The sequence below is a fragment of the Python bivittatus genome, unplaced genomic scaffold (assembly GCF_059951505.1).
Source record: "Python bivittatus isolate LINGU-HERP-01145 unplaced genomic scaffold, Pbiv_v1 ctg000350_np1212, whole genome shotgun sequence".
In the NCBI taxonomy this organism is placed as follows: Eukaryota; Metazoa; Chordata; class Lepidosauria; order Squamata; family Pythonidae; genus Python; species Python bivittatus.
Genome location: NW_028277074.1, coordinates 29,125,949 through 29,147,610, shown reverse-complemented (window position 1 = coordinate 29,147,610; position 21,662 = coordinate 29,125,949). Strand labels below are relative to the sequence as shown.

The following is a 21,662-nucleotide window of genomic DNA, read 5'->3' as shown; positions in this document are numbered from 1 at the left end:
CTCACAAAGGTGAGCCTCAGGTTTTAGAAGTAAGTGGGGGCTTAAGGAAGCTTGGGAACAAAATCAGCCCCCCTTGCAAAGCCTTGACTCCAAGTCAGATGAAGGACCTAAAACTCTACCAAACAGGAAGGACAAAAACATCTGAAGTTCAGGCACTATGTTACATGTAGTTCTAAGATTTTTGTTGAATTTATAATGCGTTAATGATACATTGATGCATACAGGTGTGTGTGTGTGTGTGTGTGTGTATATGTGTGTGTGTGTGTGTGTGTGTATGTTTAAAATGTTCTAACATCTACATTTATGGATTAGTATACAAAAATATGGCAATTTGCATTGCTTGTAAAATTAAATAATTTTGTTATCAATCAACAGAAGTAAAACAATAATGAAATTATTATTCCTTATAAATTTTAAGGTAAAATGGTATATGGATTCCATTATATAGTTATTACTTTATTATTCTTGGTATTTTATATGCCTTGCCTTTCTATATAATTACTGAACTGATATGTCTCATTCTAAATGATAAATGTAAGTAGTGAGGGTTCCTTGGAATCATAGCTAGAGAATTAAAATTATTAACAGCTGCTTGATTCAATATTTGTAGCATCTGATATGCGTCTCTTGCAAATGTATTTTTTAGAACCAGATTTTTCATATCCATAGTGCTGTTAGCATAAATTCCCCTAATCATGTTTAAACACAGGTATATGGAGCTGATTTGAAAGTTCTCTTCTGTGATGTTACTAATATAATAAATTTATTTGAGGTGTGTTTCATTTCTAGAGCATTACTGATGCTACCATATGTTTTAATTTATTAAGAGGAGCAGCACATATGTAACTGGAGAGATTAATTAAATTCATTCACTTTCAAGTAATTCTCAAACAGCAGAAGAGTTAAATCAACAATAATTCTAAGTCCATCAAAAATTATTCAGCCAGTTAGAGTATGTAGTTAAAACAGGATTACAACTGTAAGTTGATGCAGTTTGATTCAGACTCATTAAAAACATAATGTAATATTTTGAATACTGGGAGTCATATTTAGCATAGCTTCCCGGCACCCTGAGGCTTCCTGAACATGCATTAGAAACTCTAACAGTTTCAGTCCTACTACTGCTGGAAGGCACTACGTTTAAAACATATTTCACAATTAAAATTAGCTCTTTATCTCCTTGTGGTATGCCTGAGACCAAGTACAATATCTTGTGGCTCTTACTGTTTTCTTTAATATATATCCCTATACAAATGTAAACAAACGTATGTTAAAACACTATCACTCAGCTGAATCAATTATTACTTTTTAGTTTCAAAGTTTAACATTATTTTCTTTATGCCCACTAAGAATGCAGAGACATTCCAGATTTAATATATAATTATCATTTTACCAATCATGTTTAGAGCAGTTTCTTTTTTTAAGTGCATGGAGATGGCACAGAAACTTTGAAGCCACAAAAAGGGTATGGAATTAATAGGAGAAAATATCAGAAAAAAAATTGTTTTATACTTAAAGTTCAAAACAAAAAATAAACAACCATCTTTTGAGTGTGTTTGGCAGCCACACTGCTGCATTAGACAGGATCAGCTCATTTTTAAATAAAAACCCTGTATTCCTAAAGGCTTTTAAAAGATCAGTAAATACCAGCATCCTCTTCTGCTTGTTTAGTAAGAAATGCTCTGTTGATACATAATATCCTTTTATCTTTATGTCACTGGACATAATACAAAAGTATTTCTCTTAAAACTTAGGTGCAAGCTCAGCCTTTTCTAACCTGATGCTATATAGTTTGATGCACAGGAACAGAGCCACTCGGAAGGCGGCCATGTTGGGAAAACTCTTCTGATATGGTTGGCATTGCTCACACAAGAGAGTAAGCAATAATATAATTTGCCTGGTTTGGGATGTGTGAAACCAGCAGTTATGGTTTATAAACCCTCATTAATTGGATAGTGTGTTGTGCAAATCCAGCTGTGTTAACCAAACAAGTACTTAGAGCACTCTGCCAATAGGTCACAGTCTTTTAGTCTAACTTTCTCTGTGCATTTATTTTGAAAAAAAGGAAAAATCAAATGAATGTGGAAGGGATCATGTATGACAACTATATCAAGAGTGACATAATATTTAGGGAAGACAATAATTTATGTTTGGAAAAAGTAACTTTTTAACTTTTGTCAATCTTAACCATACTAATGGGGATTACTGATAAACACATCATATGTATTTCTGCAGTCCCGGCTTTTTTTCTACATGCTGTGATAAATTAGCATATGGTAGGGAAAGTGAATAAATCAGAAATGTTGAAGAAATGTAACATGAGGTGTTACAATACAAGTTCCCATGCTGTTTATACAGTTATGTGGTCATTTCATTTAGGGAAAAGGTGAGACTTTGATGAAGAAAAGTGTCACAGAAGTGGCAAACATAAATGTATTTTCTGTAGAAGATAATAAATATTTGCCAAAAAACACACCACCAGTTGTGCTTTGAAAAGTTATTGTGTTAAATATGGAATATGTATTCAATCAACCAAGTGTGAAATAGAATTATTTTAATCCTGTTTGAAGTGCAAATCTCAGTGAGACTTTAGCAGTAGAACTTCTAGCTAAGTCTTTGTAATATAAAAAGTAATGTCATCCAGGAGGTACTGATAGCTATTTGATGTTTGCCATATTTCACATGATTAAAACTGCAATTAATACTAAACCTTGAATTTTCACATTCACAAAAAGCCATATTATGATCTCCATTTTTACCCAGCTCTGCAAAACCAAAGATTAGAAAATTTTGAAGGGTGATGAGAATCAAATAAGAATAATTTGATTCAACTAATGTAATGTAATGGAGCTACATCCAATTATTTGGTCTATCATATGCATGAAATGTGTATGCAGAGAAATAGAGATTGAAACACAACATGTGTGTGTTTGTGGATGGGTGGGTGGGTGCATGTGTGTGTGTGTGGGGTGTGTGTGTATATGCATATACATACATACATACACACACACAGAGTGAACGTAATGTAATATGATTTCAACATAAAAACAGTTTATAGTTAGTGTTCTTGGTAAATAAATTAGGTACAAAAAAAGCTTTGTAGATAGCAAATATCCTCTTTTGCATATATTCTAATATGCACATGCACACAGATATCCTGAAATATAAGGATCTCTTGCATGCACTGAATTTAAATAAATAAGGATCTAAATATGCAACTTTATCTTAAATGTAATAAGTGTTAACATTGGAATACTGTCTCTGTTTTATTTGTTTTTATTTTACAAAGCTTGTAAGTTACTGAAATCAAAGCCAACTCTGAGTGGCAAACAATTCCCATCCTTGCAATTAAAGCAAACAAGTAATTTAAACAATATAAATACTAATAATACAACATATACAACAATCCATAGAGAAAAAAATATGCAAAAACCAGAAATACAACAATCCCTGGCCCCAAATTACAGCACCATTACTTAACTGAAAGAAAGCTATATTTTAATTATTAAATCATTATTGCTAGGGGAGAAAGAGAATTATATCATGTGTTTGTTAACCATGCGTAATGCCAAAAACAGTTCTGTCTCCATGTTGAGCATAGACCTCTGAATAAAAAACACTACTCATGAATAGATTATTGCACTTTGGATTTTCACCTGATCCGGATAGTTGATATGGTAGAGAAAGTATACATAAGTGAATTTGTTGTATTGACCATTTATCCCAGGGGAATGAAAGGGATTCTCATTTTACATGATTGAATTTACATTAACTTACTTGACTAATATAGTGAGTATCATGATGCCCAGGCAGAGTTTTAATATGCTGATTTATCTCATGCTGATTATGTTTCAGTACGGGACAAAATCTGCAGGTTAGTTAAGGTAAAGGTAATTTCATGAATTGTGTAACTGGAATAGCGATTATTGGCATGTATTTGAAGTTACCAAACTTTACATGCTTTAATTAAACTTTAATAAAAGATACGTGGTTCAATGAACAAAATATGAAATGCAGAAAAAAATTATTGTTAGCATTGAGAGTCCTTTACCAGAGTTACTTCAGTGTTTTACTTGTGAAGACTTTCTTAGATTCACAAAATGTATTGATACTATGGCAAAGAGACTCCTCATAGGTTGCTAATCAAACAAAAGATGGTTTATCATTACCTAAGTATATGTATAGCACTATTCCTCAACCCTCAAAGCATTTCATATGCATATTATCTCATGAATATTATTTAAAACTTTATAATCATAGTAGGTGTGATGGATAATAGTTTGCATCATGAGGGAGCTTGCTTCAGTGAGTGTTCTGATCTGCTTTGTTCTGGATACAAGCTGATCTCTTTTCTTCTTAGAAGCGTGGAGTGTTATCAGAACTTAGAAACACAGAAACACAGTTCTTGAAACTAAGAGAAAGAAATGAGAATAAGAAAAGTATTCTCCATTTTTGTTTTTCTTTTCACAATACCTCTTTCCCCTTCTCTTCCACAGGGGTTCAGGGCAGTGTTCCCTGGTTGTTTGGGGATTGTGTTAATTGGGGGAGCTTCATGAAAACCTTCACTTCCAGTCTGTTTTCCAATTCACATGCTGCTGCAGATGCCTCACTCATCCAAAAAAGGACAGAGGTCAGGGAAAGGATTTGCTCTCCTCTGGCCTCCATTTGAGGAAAACAAATGAAGAAGAAATAATCCAAGGACACCTGTTCAAGTTTTCTTAAACAATATGTAACCTCAAACAGCCTTATTAATTCTGACCCAATGAAAACTCTTTCCTCAAACCTCTTTATATCCATATCACCAGCAGTTTCTATTCTAATAGGTCTCCTTGCTTACATGATAATGTCTTTCCAGGGTGGTGCAGTCATCTTCATTATTGTTTTCACACCAGAAGACAATTTCCCATGTCGATTTCCCTTTTCTTCATACTTTTTCACAGCTGAACCTTTTCCCTCTAGTCAAGTTCATTTTCCTCCCCTCTTCTCAGTTTTTCTCTTTTTCTCCCTTCCTGCTCTATCATCTCCATCTCTCTCGCTCTCTCTCTCATTCCTCCCAACACTCTGGGATGAGCATTCTGACTGGCAATGGGCTGCCCACCAGTCAGGTTGAGAAAATCTAAGCAGCTATCTTCACAATTCGTGGCTTTTAGGCCCCTCCCACTGGATTGATTCCCATCTCTAGCACAATTTCAGGGGCTGATCCTGGCTGCCATTCTGGGGAAAATTCTACCACACAGGAAACTTATAACAGAACCCAATGACTTCATTTATATTCATAATCATTATAATCTTCTAGCAGATCTGCTGATTTGTGGCAAATATGTAATAATATTACTTTGGTGACTTTTGGGGATCAAATCTGAAACATTTATGGCATGAATCATTGAGCAAGATTAATTAATCTTCTGAAACAATAGAAAGGCTGCTGATAATCAGGGGAAAATGGCTGGCATTCCCATTTTATTGTTTACATTATATTTTTATGCAACATTATTTGGGGACATTGAAGGGAGAAAATAATGTATTCCTATGGGAAATATCAAATTTCATTATAAAAATTCCTGAGAATTATGCTGTATCTTGAATAAACAAAATGGTAAGAGGATAACCTTATGTTTATACCTTCCTTTCAGAACCAAAACAGTTGATTTCTGTCACTCAAGATGTTTATGTACAGAGTTTTTTTTATGCTGCCATTAAATAAACATTGAAATACTTTAGCAATTGTTTATTCATTTCCATAAACTCCAAACTTTTCTTATTGATACTGAAAAAAAAAATAGATAAACAAGAATTCTGAGCAATTTGTTGCTTGGTGTGAAGAATCCTGAGGTATATGATAGAAGTAGGTCTTAGATTCACATATGACACTTCCTTGTTTAAGATTGTCAGGTAGCAAAACTTGTCAGAGTTTTACTCAAACTAAAATAATAATACATATATTTTCAGGTTGTACTAACAGTGAAGTTAAAAGAGTCTAAGAGAGATGTATCACTGAAAATTCTAAATAGTGACAGATTTTTTAAAAAATGTGATTCAATTCTCTGGCCTAATGATATGTATTTCATTTTCTTTACATCAGTGCCTATGAAACACAGACAAGATTGTAAGGGTAAGCAAAGATCAAGTAGAGTGAAGATGTTGTCTCATAAGGATACCTAGGTAATAAGATTGTTCCACCAACAGTTCTAATTTCTTGACATTCTTAATAAAGTGGCTGACATAGACAAATGTCACAGACTTACTGTAAGACTTAAAAATTCAGTCTCGGTTTTATGAGTATCTGGATTCAGTCTGTTTAATTTGGATATACAGGAGGTAAGGTTCATGCTACGTTTTGTCAAAGCTGGTAAAAAAAGAATAGCCTTATCATAGCAGACCAAATTGCTATCCAAAAATACCTTCCATTTCCTACAGCAGTCAAACTGATATCCATGGGAAAACCACAACCAGAACATTGAGTCAACAGTTCTTGCCTGTTGTTGTTTCCCAGAAAGGGCTAATCTGAATTAATACGTATCCTTCTTGCTTCTGAGGCATACGTAGTTTTATCCTCCATGAATTTTTCTAATCCTTTTTTTAAAGTTGTTCATGTTGTTAGCCATTATAGCTTATAATAGTGATTTCCATGCTGTAAAAGCTTCCCTTTATATATTCTAAATCTCTGTATGCATTTATTCTGTAATAAAGCCACAAATTGTAAAAGACATGTTTTACCCTTAATTAGTTTTTGTTTATACTATTACTTTATTCCTTATATTTTGTTTAAAATAATTATTCTACTAATAGTTAATTATCATCTGTACAGATGGATATTTTGTTTGCTTACTTTAAATCTCTGTGTGTGTATGTATGTATGTATAAAAAAAACCAAGTTATTTTAAAAAGAACTACTTGTCCCATAATATATACTGAGGGAAACTATTTTTTACATCTTTCTATCATGAGAAGGACCCACCTATTTCCATTTTATATCTTGTTTGTTAATCATTTTTTTAGTGAGAATCAATTTATCATGTTGATTTTATTCAGCTAGACTCTCTTCTAAAAACTCAGTTATAACCTTTATCACTTCATTTGAAAAAAAAAAATGTAGAGCTAAAATTTTGTAATTTCCTGTACCTCCCAAAACTAAACTCTTCTCTTCTCTTCTCTTCTCTTCTCTTCTCTTCTCTTCTCTTCTCTTCTCTTCTCTTCTCTTCTCTTCTCTTCTCTTCTCTTCTCCTCTCCTCTCCTCTCCTCTCCTCTCCTCTCCTCTCCTCTCCTCTCCTCTCCCCTACCCTTCCCTTCCTTCCTTCCCTTCCCTTCCCTTCCCTTCCCTTCCCTGCCCTTCCCTTCCCTTCCCTTCCCTTCCCTTCCCTTCCCTTCCCTTCCCCTTCTTTTGCTATATTTGACTCTTTTTTATTCTTGAGGATAATTGTATTTGGGGGACAATCTCAGCAAGCATTTGACAAGCCATTTTCCTGACAAATGTCCCCCTCCCGCCCCATAGTTGGGCTTTAGATCTGCTAATTGAAAGTTTAGGTGGCTGATTTAAGGCCCTCTTGATATCTCTGAACCTCAGGTTATTTGTTTTAGCCTAATGCTTTTGCTCAGCAATTTTCTTTAATCTTTCTAACATATGCATGAACATGCATGCATGCACATGGTCATGTATACTCACCCACACACTAAATCATATATATTCTTTAAAACTGCTTTAATAGATACCACCCTGCTAAGATGATTTGTTCACCTTTTAATTTGTCAGACTTGTCAACTTTTTTTTCTGAAGAAATCCTGGCATGGATACCTCCCCTATATCTTCTGCAGTGAAAATATTGAATAATTTCCTTGTAGTCTCCTTATCTTCCTTAAGCAGTTTCTTCTTTTTCATGCTTTTCATATTATTATTATTATTATTATTATTTAATTAAAACCACAAGAAACCATGTAACAAGTGTAGCCTAATGATATTTAACATAGTTTAGTAAAGTTACTTCTGTTTGCTCATGTTGAACCAGCTGTATCATGGAAAGAAAAAGGGAAAGGTGGTGGTTCAAAAGCAGAAGATAAAGAAGAGTAACTCAGTCCCTTGCAACCATTCTGCCAAGAGCATTTCCATTGCCCTGATAGAGCACGAAGACCAGTCAATCAGAAAATCAAACTGATTCTAAGTTTCACTTTGTTTTTAAAATGTAAATGGTTTTTGAGATCACAGAAAAATGGCCTCCTATTGGACTCTCTTGCCAAGCAAAAGTAAGAATAAGTGTAGATGAAGTCAGCGTGGATGGCAGCAGTTCTTGAGTAAATGTTTGTTTGAAATATCATGGAAATGTTTTTCTCATATATTTTAGGGTATTTCTGCGTAACACTTGTCCCATTTTATAAATCTTCCAAGTTGTTTTGAAATCAGCTGTGAAACTGTCTTATCAGAGTACCCCAATGCATACTAGAATGTTATGATTGTCATTAACCAATCAGCAACCCCTCCAGATGGCCAACTGGAGAGAACCAATAAAATTATTGGTTTTTACTTCCACCAAACCACTGCAGAAGCAGCTGGCACCTCTCAATCCACATTTCCAATACAGGTGTGCATCTGTATGGTTGGTGGAAGGAGAAACTGCATGGATGTGGTCCCTTTATTAGGTCAGTATTTGCTGTCCCAGTGAGACGCATGATAATTGTGAAAAGAGAAGATGACACTTGACAGACCACCAAAAGAAAAACAACTCATTGAAACATCCAGCTTTGCTCTGGTTTAAATAAATCAGTACAAAGCTGCCCAAATTTATTTATTTACTCAACCTACATAGCCACCTATCTCACTTTTATGTGACTCTAGGCAGCTTACAAACACACACACGCACACACACACACACACACACACAAAATACATAATATAAAACAAAAATAAAAAACACACAGGAGTTGGGCATGATCTAAAACAAATGTTGAAGTCACTATGGATTTGCTGCTAGGGTGCTACAAAATGAGAGGGACATAGATGAGCCCTAAATGAACTTTAGTTTTCTACTCATTCCGGTTTTCTCTTTTTTAATAGTATTGTTTTCAATACGAGAAAAATCAGGGGAGCAATGAGAACTCAGTATGTTCTGTATACATCATAAAACAGCTGTAGCATGTATTAGATTTTTGTCACATATATGAATTGTTCCTCTTTTTATCTTAAATCCCCTCAATTTTCTTTTCTTTCTTTCTTTCTTTTTTTTTTTAAAGAGTCAGAGTGGGGAAGAATAAATTGCCTGGATTTACCAACAATCAAATAAAGAAGAGTGGGGAATTTTATAGCAGCCAAAGGGAATTTAGCATATAATTTCCACAAATCTTGATGTGATTTGAGTACTGAACTCTATTAACCTCCTTTGAAAATCATGACCTGTTTTTTACTACAAACTTTGGTTATATCTCAAGCAATTTTTACTATGCCTTAAAACTTTTTTTTATTAAAAAGCAAGTCTTATAACATGTTTCCAATAAAGATTCAATATTTATCTCCAGCTTTTCATACTGAGATTACTTTTCCAATTCACTGTGTTTATCCCACTACTATATAGCATGTGTGAACAAATTTTATAAAATTACATCGAATAATGGAATAAACTTGTCATGATAAGTTCTCATATGAAATAAAAGTTAAGAAATAAGTGTCTAAGATTTTAACCATAATATCATCAATGTGCTTATTTTTAAATGTATTTCCTAATTGCATTTTTGTCACAATAAATAGGAGAAATTGGAAGCTGGATCACATTCAGTTTAAACAGAAGCACATAAAGATTTAAGCAAATTAATAATTGCTTTATCTTTAGTTTCAGCTTAAAATGTTGTGATTCTTGCCATTTGTGGCTTATTCAAAATATTATGATTAAAGAATTCATAGGATAACAGGATTGGTGAATGAGGCCTGTTTTTCAAATAACCTAACAGCATCATTTGTATTTCTTATCCCTGCAAATAAATAGTGATTTCTTTCATGCCAATTTCCCAACAGATATATCTGTTTGACTATATCATATTAGCAGAAATGTTAGATTCTGAAAGTTTTGAAGTAATGGCAGTAAGGGAATTATTTTGGAAAAAGAATGGGGTAGTAAAATTTTTAGCACTGTTTATATGTGATTCTCTGATACTGGGAATAAAACTTGATGTTTCAACACATTGCAGAAGAACAGATGAATATTTCTGTGATATCAAACAAGCAATTTTTAAAACAAGACTCTACTACAAGAAAGCATAAAGGGAATATGGAGGCCCTTCCTTAACATATTCACTGATAAATAAGGGGCACATTACACTTATCTAGTTTCCAAAAATCTATATTGCATCCCTTTGCTTATTGTAATAACCTGCCTACTCTGTTTCTTCAGGAATCTTGCAGAGAGAGTAAAAGAAGGCTGTCCCTCAACTTCTTTATGATACTCAAATATGCACTCTTACCAAGTTCAATACTCTTGAAGTTGTTCAAAATCAGTTTATTATAGCTATTCTTGCAGTCTCAAAATGTATTAGTAATAGCATTTTACATTTGGAGATGGGTTTGGTTTCTGTGGGAGCTAAAGCTTAGCTTTTATTCATCAACTTTTGGTTAAAATTAATTCTCTTCCCCACAGGTCTGGTCCCTTTAGTCTTTAGGGACTGCTTTAAATCAATGTGGCTTAAGAAAGCTTTTGACAAAATCCATTTATTGGGTTTTTCAGTGGAGAACCTCTGCTCATTAGGCTTTGAAAATGCCAGAAGTGCACTCAAACAATGGATCTTTAATCTGTTCAACACAGACCTTCAATCTAATCTAAGCCTAGTGTCTAGACCTATAATTCAGGGGATACTTCCTAAAAGGTTTGTGCTTCCTATTTATCATCTATTATAATATGAAACTGTTGCAGGGCTTTTACCGTAGCCCAGCTAGATGCACTGCCCTCAGTAGTCCTCTTTGGATGGCATAAGGATCCTCCAGTGCACCAGTGCCTATGCCCATGTGGGGATGGCTCAGTAGACCCTTTCAGCCTTTCAGCCATCTGTTCCTCTCTTGTTCCCTTTACAGGGAATCCAGGAGGACTCTCATCTACCCCATCCTGAAGACATTTCCAGGCAGAGAGCACAACTACTATTTGTTGCTCCTCTTATGTAATAAGAACCCAAGCATATCCTCCCAGGTTGCTAGTTTTGGGTTTCTATATATACTATTTGCCTTACCATTTACTGAAGTATTGTGTAGCAACTGAAGTTTCTGGGACTGTCTTCAAAGACAGTCCAACATCACATACATTATGGTAAACTAAATAAGAGTTAAGATTATTGTAGCAAGTTTCATGTTATTAAATTTTGCTCAGTCATGGAATATATACACATCATAACAAGAAATATAACAAGGACCTTAAGCAAGTATTTGACTTCAGCAAAATTGGCTTAGGGCACAGCCTGCTCTGGATCTGAAACAGTAGAATTTCTGGCTGTTTCTTTCCAGTGGTGGCAAGGAATGTATCACCTGGTTTCATTTGGCAACAATAATCCATGCCTAATTTATAATCCCATCTATGTAGCTTCCTTGCCCTGGCATGAAAACACACCACTTACTTTTTTGCTGAGAACATGTTCTTTAAGGTCATTGCTATCTGATTGTTAGCCTGTTGTTAAAGCAGCCCAAAGACTCTGTAAGGCATTCCAGTGTGGAAGTGATATTTCCTATGTTATTCTAGTACAAGGAAATTCTAAGCAGACAATCTTGGACTCAAGGAGAAGGTATCTTAAGCTGATGTAGCTGGGTTTGGGGATATGTTTGATTCCAGCTGATCTTTTAATTGACATGACTGTTTATCCTAAAAGTAATTGCAGCCATGTAACAAAACAAAACAAAACAAAACAAAACAAAACAAAACAAAACAAAACAAAACAAAGTATAATATTTTTAAGAGATAGAAAAAGCAATACTAATTCCTACTTGGTAATAAAATATGTAGTGAATTAAAAAGCATAAGGAAATAATTATAATAAAGCACAGTTTGACTGGCATTGAAAAAACAACCAACCAAGCACTTAAATTCATGAAATTTTATGTTAGTAACAAATCTTAAAAGCCTAAAAGTTTCTGCAATCCTTCTATGGCTCTTTACAGTCATCTTTGGATTTACACACTACATTTCATTCATCTCAGGCTTCTCAGAGAATTCAGTTAGCTAATGCTTTGAATAAACTTGGGATTTATTTTAATTTATTTATATATGAAATTTATATGGCTGCCCATCTTAAGAAAATATCTTTAGGTGGCTAATGATAAATTTTTTTTAAAAAAAATTAAAAATGTATTATTATATTTATTTAATTTAATATAATATAATATAATTATTAATATTTATAATAATATAAATATTAATAATTATAATAAATACAGAACACAAAATGCAAAAGCTGAGGCATCTCACATTTTATTTATTTATTTATTTAAAGATTTATAAGACCACCCAACTTAAACAGTGGGACTCTGGGCAGCGTACAACATAAACACAAAATAATGATAATTATTATTATAACAACAATAATAACAATAATAGCAACAACATTATCCTCCATTGCAGACTCACCTCTGTCAGGCTCTGCTTATTTAAGAAGCCAGTTTTATTCATGATTAACCATTAATTAGAACATGCCAGATTAATTATATTAATCCTAATTATGACTATTTTTAAATCCCACCCCACTATTTTCCAAACAGAAAGAAACATTCAACTACATGGTCTGTTCAGAGCTTGGATGTAGTGCTGATATTTGTACTGCAAGTAGAACAAAGCACAAGATAACACTTTAGGAACTTTAGCAGCTAGAATGTGGGAAACGTGTAGACAGTGTTATTTTGAAGGGTTCAGGAGTGAGAATGGCAGCTGATTGGTGTTGTATAGATTTGCCCTGAAGTTATGAAGCAAGACATAATGTTCTATGCTGAAGGAAATACAGTAATGATAGGGTAAATTCATGAATGTTCTTGAAAAGATTAAACCTCTCCAAGGTATATTGTCTCCCATCAGTAATTCTGCTATTATACATAGTTCCAAATGAGGACATATCATTCTATGCTGTGCAGAAACTGTCTATGATTCTGCAGAATACAACCTCTTAAATTCTTTTTTTTTTTTTGCCTTTTTTCTCCTCTTCCAGCAGATGGATGTACTGACTGGTCAGTGGATTACAAAAAGTATCAAGTCTTAGTGGGAGAACCTGTTCGTATAAAATGTGCATTGTTTTATGGATATATAAGAGCAAATTACACCATAGCACAAAGTGCTGGACTCAGTTTAATGTGGTACAAAAGCTCTGGACCTGGAGATTTTGAGGAGCCTATCGCTTTTGATGGAAATAGAATGAGCAAAGAGGAAGATGCCATTTGGTTTCGTCCAACAGTGGCACAAGACAGTGGACTTTATGCATGTGTCATAAGGTATGTTTTAACCTTTTTCAGCAGCAAGAAGTATATAAACAGTACTCCTTTATTCTTTACTGAAACTATTTTTATCTCTAAATCATTTTGTCACCTAAATTATTTTGATTACAGTTTTTAGATAGTAACTATGTTTATGAATGTTTATTTTATATTTAATGGAAGAAATAGTCTGTGCCTGCATTTGGTTTGTCTTTAACTACATTTATATTCTAGGAAGCATTTCCCTATTGAGTTGTTTTGATAATCCTTTCTTTGACATTCTTAATTGTCAACAGAAGTGTGTATTTGTATGTTGCATGTGCCTCTTAGCTGGTGAGGTATGGGCCACAGTAGGTTGGTTTTCAAAGTAGCTTATATATTAGAAATCCTAGTTTGCATAGGATAGCATGAATGTGCTTGCAACAAAAGTGGACTTCTGTTGTGATTGTGGCATGCTGGCCTGAACAGTAGCGTCGTTACCGTTAACAGAGAATGCCTCATATGTCATTGGTGCACTTAAGGTTAGTAACATAGTCTATACATTTTCTATATTATAAAAGCATTATGTGAAAGCTTTCATTTATGAAATCCATGATGGATGACAGAAGTCAATATTTATGGGCCCATCTAGTCACAGCCATGGCAGTTGGAAGATTGCAGCTTGGAATGTAAAAGTTAATGGTAAAGAATATTAATTAATGAAATAAAAGGGGAAAAAATAGATGTGTGGGGTGTCTGCAAATCTAAGTGAAAGGCAAAGGATGTCCCAGATTTGAATAAAGAGTCTTTGATCTTGTGGGTGGAGTTGATGAAAACATGCAGAGAAATTAAGTGAAAATATATAGTTAATTACAAGTTGCAGAAAGACTAAAATGTATGTTTAAGTATGAATTAGTGCCATCTAGGCTGCAATTTTGTTGTGTGTTTGTATGAAAGTATGAACATATAGGTTGGTGACAGTTGCGTGTGAAGTGTCAATGGGGTCAGTGGTGAATGGTTATAATGGAAGAATCAAGAATCAGTTTATGCAAAATTCTGAATGAATGAGTCCAGTTGGGCAAATATATAAGTTCTGCTAAGTGACACAAATAGATTTTTTTTAGAAAGAAATAAGAATGCTCAGAAACTCGAGAGTTAACCTTTTAATGACACATGTGCATATATTCCCAAACTCCAGTATAATACATCATTTGTTACAGTTTCTGCTTCTGAAATGCATATTCCTCTATTTTATTTTATTCTCTAACACTAAAATTATTCATACTGAGATACACTTTTCTGCCTGTGGAGAAAACGGACACCATCTGGGCTCCCACTTTGATTTTGAAAATTATCAGAGAACATAGAATTAATTTAGAGAGAGGTTAAATGATGCACATAAAAATGCAGGAAAAGTCTTGCAGAGAAAATGCACAGTTTGTTGCTAAATGACTTGAAACATTTTGCTTATTGCTCTTTGCAGAAAGACCATAAAAATCTGGGATAGCTCTTCATTGACACACATTGTAGATATGATGCAGTTACCTGCATATTGCAGGATCCATAACAAATTAACGACCTAGAAGTATGTCTGAAAAGAAGGCATAGCCATTATTTAAGTTGTCTAGTTTCATAACACAATAAGCTACAAGCAGAAATAAAATCATACTATGCTGTGTCTCTTGCACATCTAGATCTTTTTGCACTATTTTTCTCCGTCCATCCAAGCACCAGGCCTAGTTTTTGCCTCATTATGCACGTTATTATCCATAGAATAAATAAGTATTTATTTTATATTTACTTTCAGATAGAAACACAACACATGAACAGAATCTAAATGTACATATTTGCTTAGGTTCAGGCATACTGTATATCCTAAAGATATTAGGAGATAGATAGATAATATTTATAGGGAATTTATCTGCAGTGTATCTGTGATTTCATAGTTAGCTCAAAGTGCTGAAAATGCTGTATAATTTCAAACATTTGTTCAGCACTTTGTACTAAATTTAGAGAAATACTGAGAATTTTCAATCACCATTATATACTATGAAAGTCCTCCTCCAGGCTCCTTTTCATATATAAATCGCAGTTCCAAACTGTGAAATATGTTTGAACTGACAGATTATCAATTGTTTGAATGCAAGACATAATTAAGAAAATTAACATGTTGAGCAAGCTGTATTTATTAACTACTAGCAGGAAAATATTACATTCAGACCTCTTTGCAAGCTTAACCATCCTCATTTTCTAAATCTAAGCTGGAAGCCAAGATTTTTTCCAATTAACATATTATGAAATTGCATATGGTTAAGATCCTAACATTCTTGTCATGTCTGTTCTTGGTATTAGTTTAGATGGCTTGTTATAGCTGCCAATCTTATACATCTAAAAGAAAGGGGGATATTTGATTGTTTGCTAATTTATGAATGATATTATTATTAGTGGCCTCATTGCCACTTATCCATATAGTTTATTTAGCATAACATGAACAAACAAACCAAAATCTTTGTGAAGATGATAAGTTTATGTTTTGCCATAGAGAGGAAGGACATGGAGAAAGGAAAAGAAGTAATAGGGAGAGCATGAAGTTTTGTTGCATTTCAGATTACTAGGTGTGAGAAATAGTTATGTTATATTTTTTCTTTTCTGATTCCATCAGTTTATATTTTATATTTAAATCCTATTTCATCAGGCCAACATCATGGGGGCAATTCAGATTAAGAATATATATCATTGTAATCATATATAATTATTGCACTTCTGTTTGGTGCACTGGACTCTACTAATGTTGCCTTAAAATTAGATGGAGACACTTCAGCTAGGATGTTATGGAGCTAGGTGAGAAAATGCATGGAAGAAACCATAAAAAGCTCTCAGTTGTTTTAGATGCTTTTTCTTAACTTGATGGACTCCTGTTTACTCTATGGAGAAAAGAAAATGAAACTATCAGGGGATAAAGGAAAGAGAATATGTGGCCACTGAATATCTCTCCTAAATGAGAAATGTTAAGAACCCACATTTCAGGATCAAACCCAGTCTCCAGTCTCCAGCTATCAATGTTTAAGACTGCAATTGATGAAGCCATACCTGCATTAATATTAACCAGTATTTTTTTATGATGAAATTCAGACACTGATCCCATGCAAGTGAATAGTATTGTGTATTAGAACAGTGCATCTATTTTTAATATTCAAGAAAGATTGAGAATGTCACAACTAATAATTGTACACCACCTCTCTTTGAAAATGCTTAAGTATTAGGGAGATTTTTTTTTCTACAATCAGTTAGGCTTTGCATTCTTGTAATGTAAATTATCATCATTCTGGAAGTATGAAGAACAGGTCTTCATCTTTTATATGATATCTTTTCAATGACTAAAAAGATATTTGCTGTTATAACCCACTCAGTTTTCCAAGTCTAATATTCACAATTCTTTCAATCTCTTTTCATAGGAATTATAGTTAGTCATGATCATCCTAATTGCCCATTTGATCCATGTCATCTGAATCCTTCTTAAAGTGAGATATTCAGAACAGGATACATACTTAGGCTTAGGTTTGAACAATACAGAGAAAAGTAGATCTATTACTGTTGGATATGTCATCCTCATCATAGTGAAGAAGAGAGATTACCTGGTGTCCTCCTTTTCATCTCTATTTTGCTACTGCTAGGTACATATAAGGGCAAAAGCCGGAACAACCAAAAGCCACTCCCTTTAGGAGTCTTCACGCTAATTTTCCACAGTATTGTTTCCAGTAGCTCTGGAAAGTTCTGTTACACACACACATACACACACACACACACACAGATGATGATGATGATGATGATGATGATGATGATGATGATGATGATCCTGCCTTTTTATATATTTTGGTCAACTCATTATATGGATAATGTAGAATGTTCTTAAGTCCTCTGGCCTTTTCTCCCTTGCCTCTTACTTATGTCTCTCTTTCCTTGCTTTTTCTCTGCTTTTGTTCTTTCCCTGCACTTTGTCCCATTTTGCCAGTGGACCGTTTTTGAAGTTTGCTGAAGTTTAAAAAATATCAAGTAGTAATTAATGTTTTTGAAGCTTTTCTGGCTCTTTCTGAAGAAATTCTAGTTGAATAATATGTTGCATATGTGTACCAAGTTACATTTTGCCATCTACTAGTTAATGGACTTACAATATGGATAGACAAACTGACAGTGTAGAAATAATAAGAATAATAATAAGCACAAAGTGGGAAATGATTTTTTTTTATTCTACAAAAAAAGAAAAAGAAGAGAAAAGATAAATGTGTTTAAATCCTCTCAAGAGGGAGCTGAAGAAGTAGAGCCTCATGAACCATGACAAATATTATTAGTTATTTCTTCCTTAAAGTCAGAATTTGTCTCATTTTGGTGACCAAAATATTCAACTTATGAATGTTCAACTAATTTGAATAAGCTTTCCTGCAATTTTTATCCAGATGATGCAACTTAGATAAGGCTTGTTTTATCTATGTAGGTGTGCATGTTTGTGTATGTTTGTGTTTATAATTAACCAGCATGAATGTAAGTTAATTATACAGTATGTTTTAGGATCATGCAACAGAATTTATTTCTTGGAAGAGGAAAGTACTTTAATAAGTGAGGAATTGTGAAACAATTAGCATCTTTGTTTTGTGGAACATCACTTGCATTATCAACAAATAGGTCTCTATGAATAGAGATCTTAAGGCAAATAGTCCTTGATTTACATTATTAATGGTGATTGGAAATATACCATTACAAAAGGATGAAGTACTAGTATAAGATCCAAAGTATTAGGAAAACTACTGCTATCATGACAAATAGTGGGCATGAGTGATTAGAAACTTTTTAAGATTAGCTCCCTGATTATAATTTTAGTTGTTGTTGTTTTTTGGAGATATAGCTTCTAGGACTCCTTGATAATTCAGAAGACATCTTTCACAAGATGTAGAAACATGAATACCCACTCCGTTCCTGACCTGGCCAGTTTATGACTCACATTTATTATCAGAAATACAAATCACAGAATTTGAAAGCAGGGAGATGCAATAAACGTCAGAGTGATGTAAGCAGCATACAGTTGCAATGCAAGGCCCACCTCTTTTTTGTATGCGTGCGTTGTAGACCTTATAAGCCTGATTAAATGATCTTTCCAATGATATAAGATGTAAAACAACTTCATATGTTTCATGACTACTCATCCTGCATAAAATTCTACTTTCTTGTAATGTTGTAACATGAGAATGTTCTTCTTTTCCAATCTTCAGCATATTGAGGATGAAGTATTTTCCTGGTTATAGAAATTGTTTATGTTATTTAGAGATTTTTTTAAAATTAGTACAGGAAAACTAATCTCCATTCAGAGTTTAACTTGAATCTTTGTTTCTTGGATGCAATATCTTTTAAGTAAAAATACCATTGACTGAAGAGGCTTCTGTATTTTAATTTTAAACTTTTAATCTCTTTGCTGTCTATTTTTAATAACTTTATGGGAGAAAAGGAAGTTTAATACTTTGAGGAAGGAAGGAAGGAAGGAAGGAAGGAAGGAAGGAAGGAAGGAAGGAAGGAAGGAAGGAAGGAAGGAAGGAAGGAAGGAAGGAAGGAGAAACAATTATATAATTTAGGGGCATGGAAGGTTATTGTAGTTTTTTCTGCAGGAATCTAATTGCAGGAATCAATTTCACTGAGTCATATGAGGCTATTTTAAATAGGCAATTAGCAATTCCTTTTTAGAACTGCTCCATCTGTTCAAAAAGGTACAAAATTTCCTTATCATGTAAGCTAAGAAAAAAAGAAAAAAACAGTTTCTGAAAAAGTATGATTTGTCATTGTAGAAACTTTTGCAACTGTTTAGCAGATTCATCTTGTTTTTTTAAAAACATAAGATAATTGGGCTGGTTTACAAAATAACAATTTAAAGCATCATAATTTTAAAACGTAAGATGAATTCAAAACATTATTCTTAATTCATGTGTTAGATTCATATATCCTGCAACAGTTCAAGCTGGTATACAGTACATAATTCTCTCCCTTTCAAATTTTCTGGCAACAACCAGCCTATGCGATAAATGAGACTGAAAGGGAGTGACTTTCACGCTCATTCAGTGAGTTTCCATGGTTGATGGTGGACTTGCACTTGGACTTCTCCTGTCTTAATCCACTATACCACATTGGCTAGTAGAATATTACTTATTTTATGGGTTTAAGATATAAATATATTTGTGTATACATTGTATATGTGAAAAAGATGATTGACAGGGTGGTGATAGCATAACTGCAAGTGGTTCTGGATGAAACTGATTTCCTACATCTATTTCAGTCTGGTTTTAGTCTGGATTATGTCACTGTGTTGGACAATCTGCCAAGTTTGTGTTTTTGTTCATGATTATGGATAGTTATTATAGTTAAAACCTAACTATTTTCAACTGTATTTTATTTATTATTTATTGTAGCTATTGCTAATAACTACAACCTGACCTCTAAACTGAGATGCATGTTACCATAAATGAACAAACAAATAAATAACGTAACACTTTCTGAATATAAATAATTTTATAATTATTCCAAAAGATTGCCTATACAGCAGTCTAATCAGTCATTCTCTCTCTCTTTCTGTCCCCCTGAGGCTTGCACATACAGCATAAAAGTAAATATTTTCTGAGTTTGGGTTGAAGAAAAAAAAAAAAACAGAAAACAATTGATTATCAAAATAGGGGTTTTATTTAACCAAGTGTGTGAAGATTTATTCTCCAAGCCCCATCATTCTCAGATTTTCTTGAATGTGTAGCAATTTCTAATACATGTTAACAGAAGTTAACTCTGTAGTGTTTGACTTTAGCGTCCAAGAAAACTTAAATCAAGTTACACTGAATGGGCAATAAAAAAAAGAAGAAATAGGTAATAGATGTATTGAAATGGAAAATGACAGCCAATTTGGTCTAGCAGTTAAGGTTAAGACTAGAAACCAGAAGACAGTGAGTACGTCACTGGTATGACATCCGGCTAGGTGACTTTGGGCCAGGCACTGTCTCTCACCCGACGTCAGGCTCGAGCAACAAGCCAGTCAGTCAATTCCTGTTTCAGCCAATGGATCAACATTTGGTTGAACTGAAAAAAGTGGACCTTGCACATGTGAGAAAAATGCTAAGAAGAAAAAAAAAATGAAATTGAAAATGTCAACAATAAATACATTAAAAATTCATATTCAGTACAGTTCAGCATGGATGGGATCACACTTTTAAAGAAAAGTGTATTGCTGGCACAGGAAAAATTCCTGTGAAATAAGAAAAAATTCCCTGAAAAATAAGAACAGACCTTTGTTGTCCCTTTCATATAATATAAATACTACTAATAGGCCCAAGATTAATTTGAATGGGCCCCAGTATGGACTTGTAAAAAGTCCCTTCACAGACCTTCCATCATACAATGTCAATAGTTTCTGAAATTACATTCCCAAGGTGGGTTTTCCTGCAATACCCCTTCTATTTTGTTCTAGTGAAGAAATGATGCAGCTTTGTTCCCTTTGTCATTCACTCCTACTAATCTTGTTCCCATTTCATTTCCAGTCCCTATGGAAATATAAACTCTTTTATGAGTTTAAGAAGCTTTGCAGAAGGAAAGCAAAATCACTCCTTTTTTCAAGAGATATGTGTTTGCTAGGAGATTTGGGGGACAGAAAAATGTAATTTATGGTTTAAACGAAGCTTTGGAGAAAAATCTTTTGGAGAAGAAAATATATTTTGCCTCTTTCAAATTCTTGGCAAGAATGGAAAGATAGAGAGAGAGATGGAGCCTTTGCAAGAAGCTTTTAATGACAGGAAGAAATAGTTGGTATTTCTGCAGACTTGCTCTAAAATGTTCAGCTAGTCAGAAGTTTTCCCACTACCTCAATACCTAATTCATTTCAAGTTTGAAGCTTGGATAAAGTTGGGGGGAAAGAGGTTTCTGTACAACTGAGAAATGAGGAAACAAAAACTTTCATTGTTGGTGACCAGGAGAATGAAACTATTAATTCCTGAATTTATAAGGTAATCCTTGTTTAGCAACTGCCTTGTTTAACAACCATTCACAGTTACAATGGTGATGAAAAAAATAACTTACAACCAATGCTCACATTTATGACCTTTGCACATCTGTAAAGCAAAGGAAAGCTGAAGTAAGATCATAAGTACAATCACAGTTTCGCTTAGCGACTGCTTCACAACAACTGAGCTGCTGATTCCAATTGGGGTCGCTAAATGAAGATTACATTTAATGGTTATCCACAAGA

The 21,662-nt window shown here is 33.7% G+C and overlaps 1 protein-coding gene across 1 annotated transcript in view; it reads left to right on the top strand.

Moving 5' to 3' along the window:
* The window catches only part of IL1RAPL1 (interleukin 1 receptor accessory protein like 1), a 770,120-nt gene that overhangs the window by 376,731 nt on the left and 371,727 nt on the right, over positions 1-21,662 (top strand). Inside the window, exon 3 of the mRNA XM_088144810.1 lies at positions 13,156-13,435. Within this exon, the coding sequence (XP_088000936.1) occupies positions 13,156-13,435 (280 nt within the window). The remainder of the gene's footprint in view (positions 1-13,155; positions 13,436-21,662) is intronic.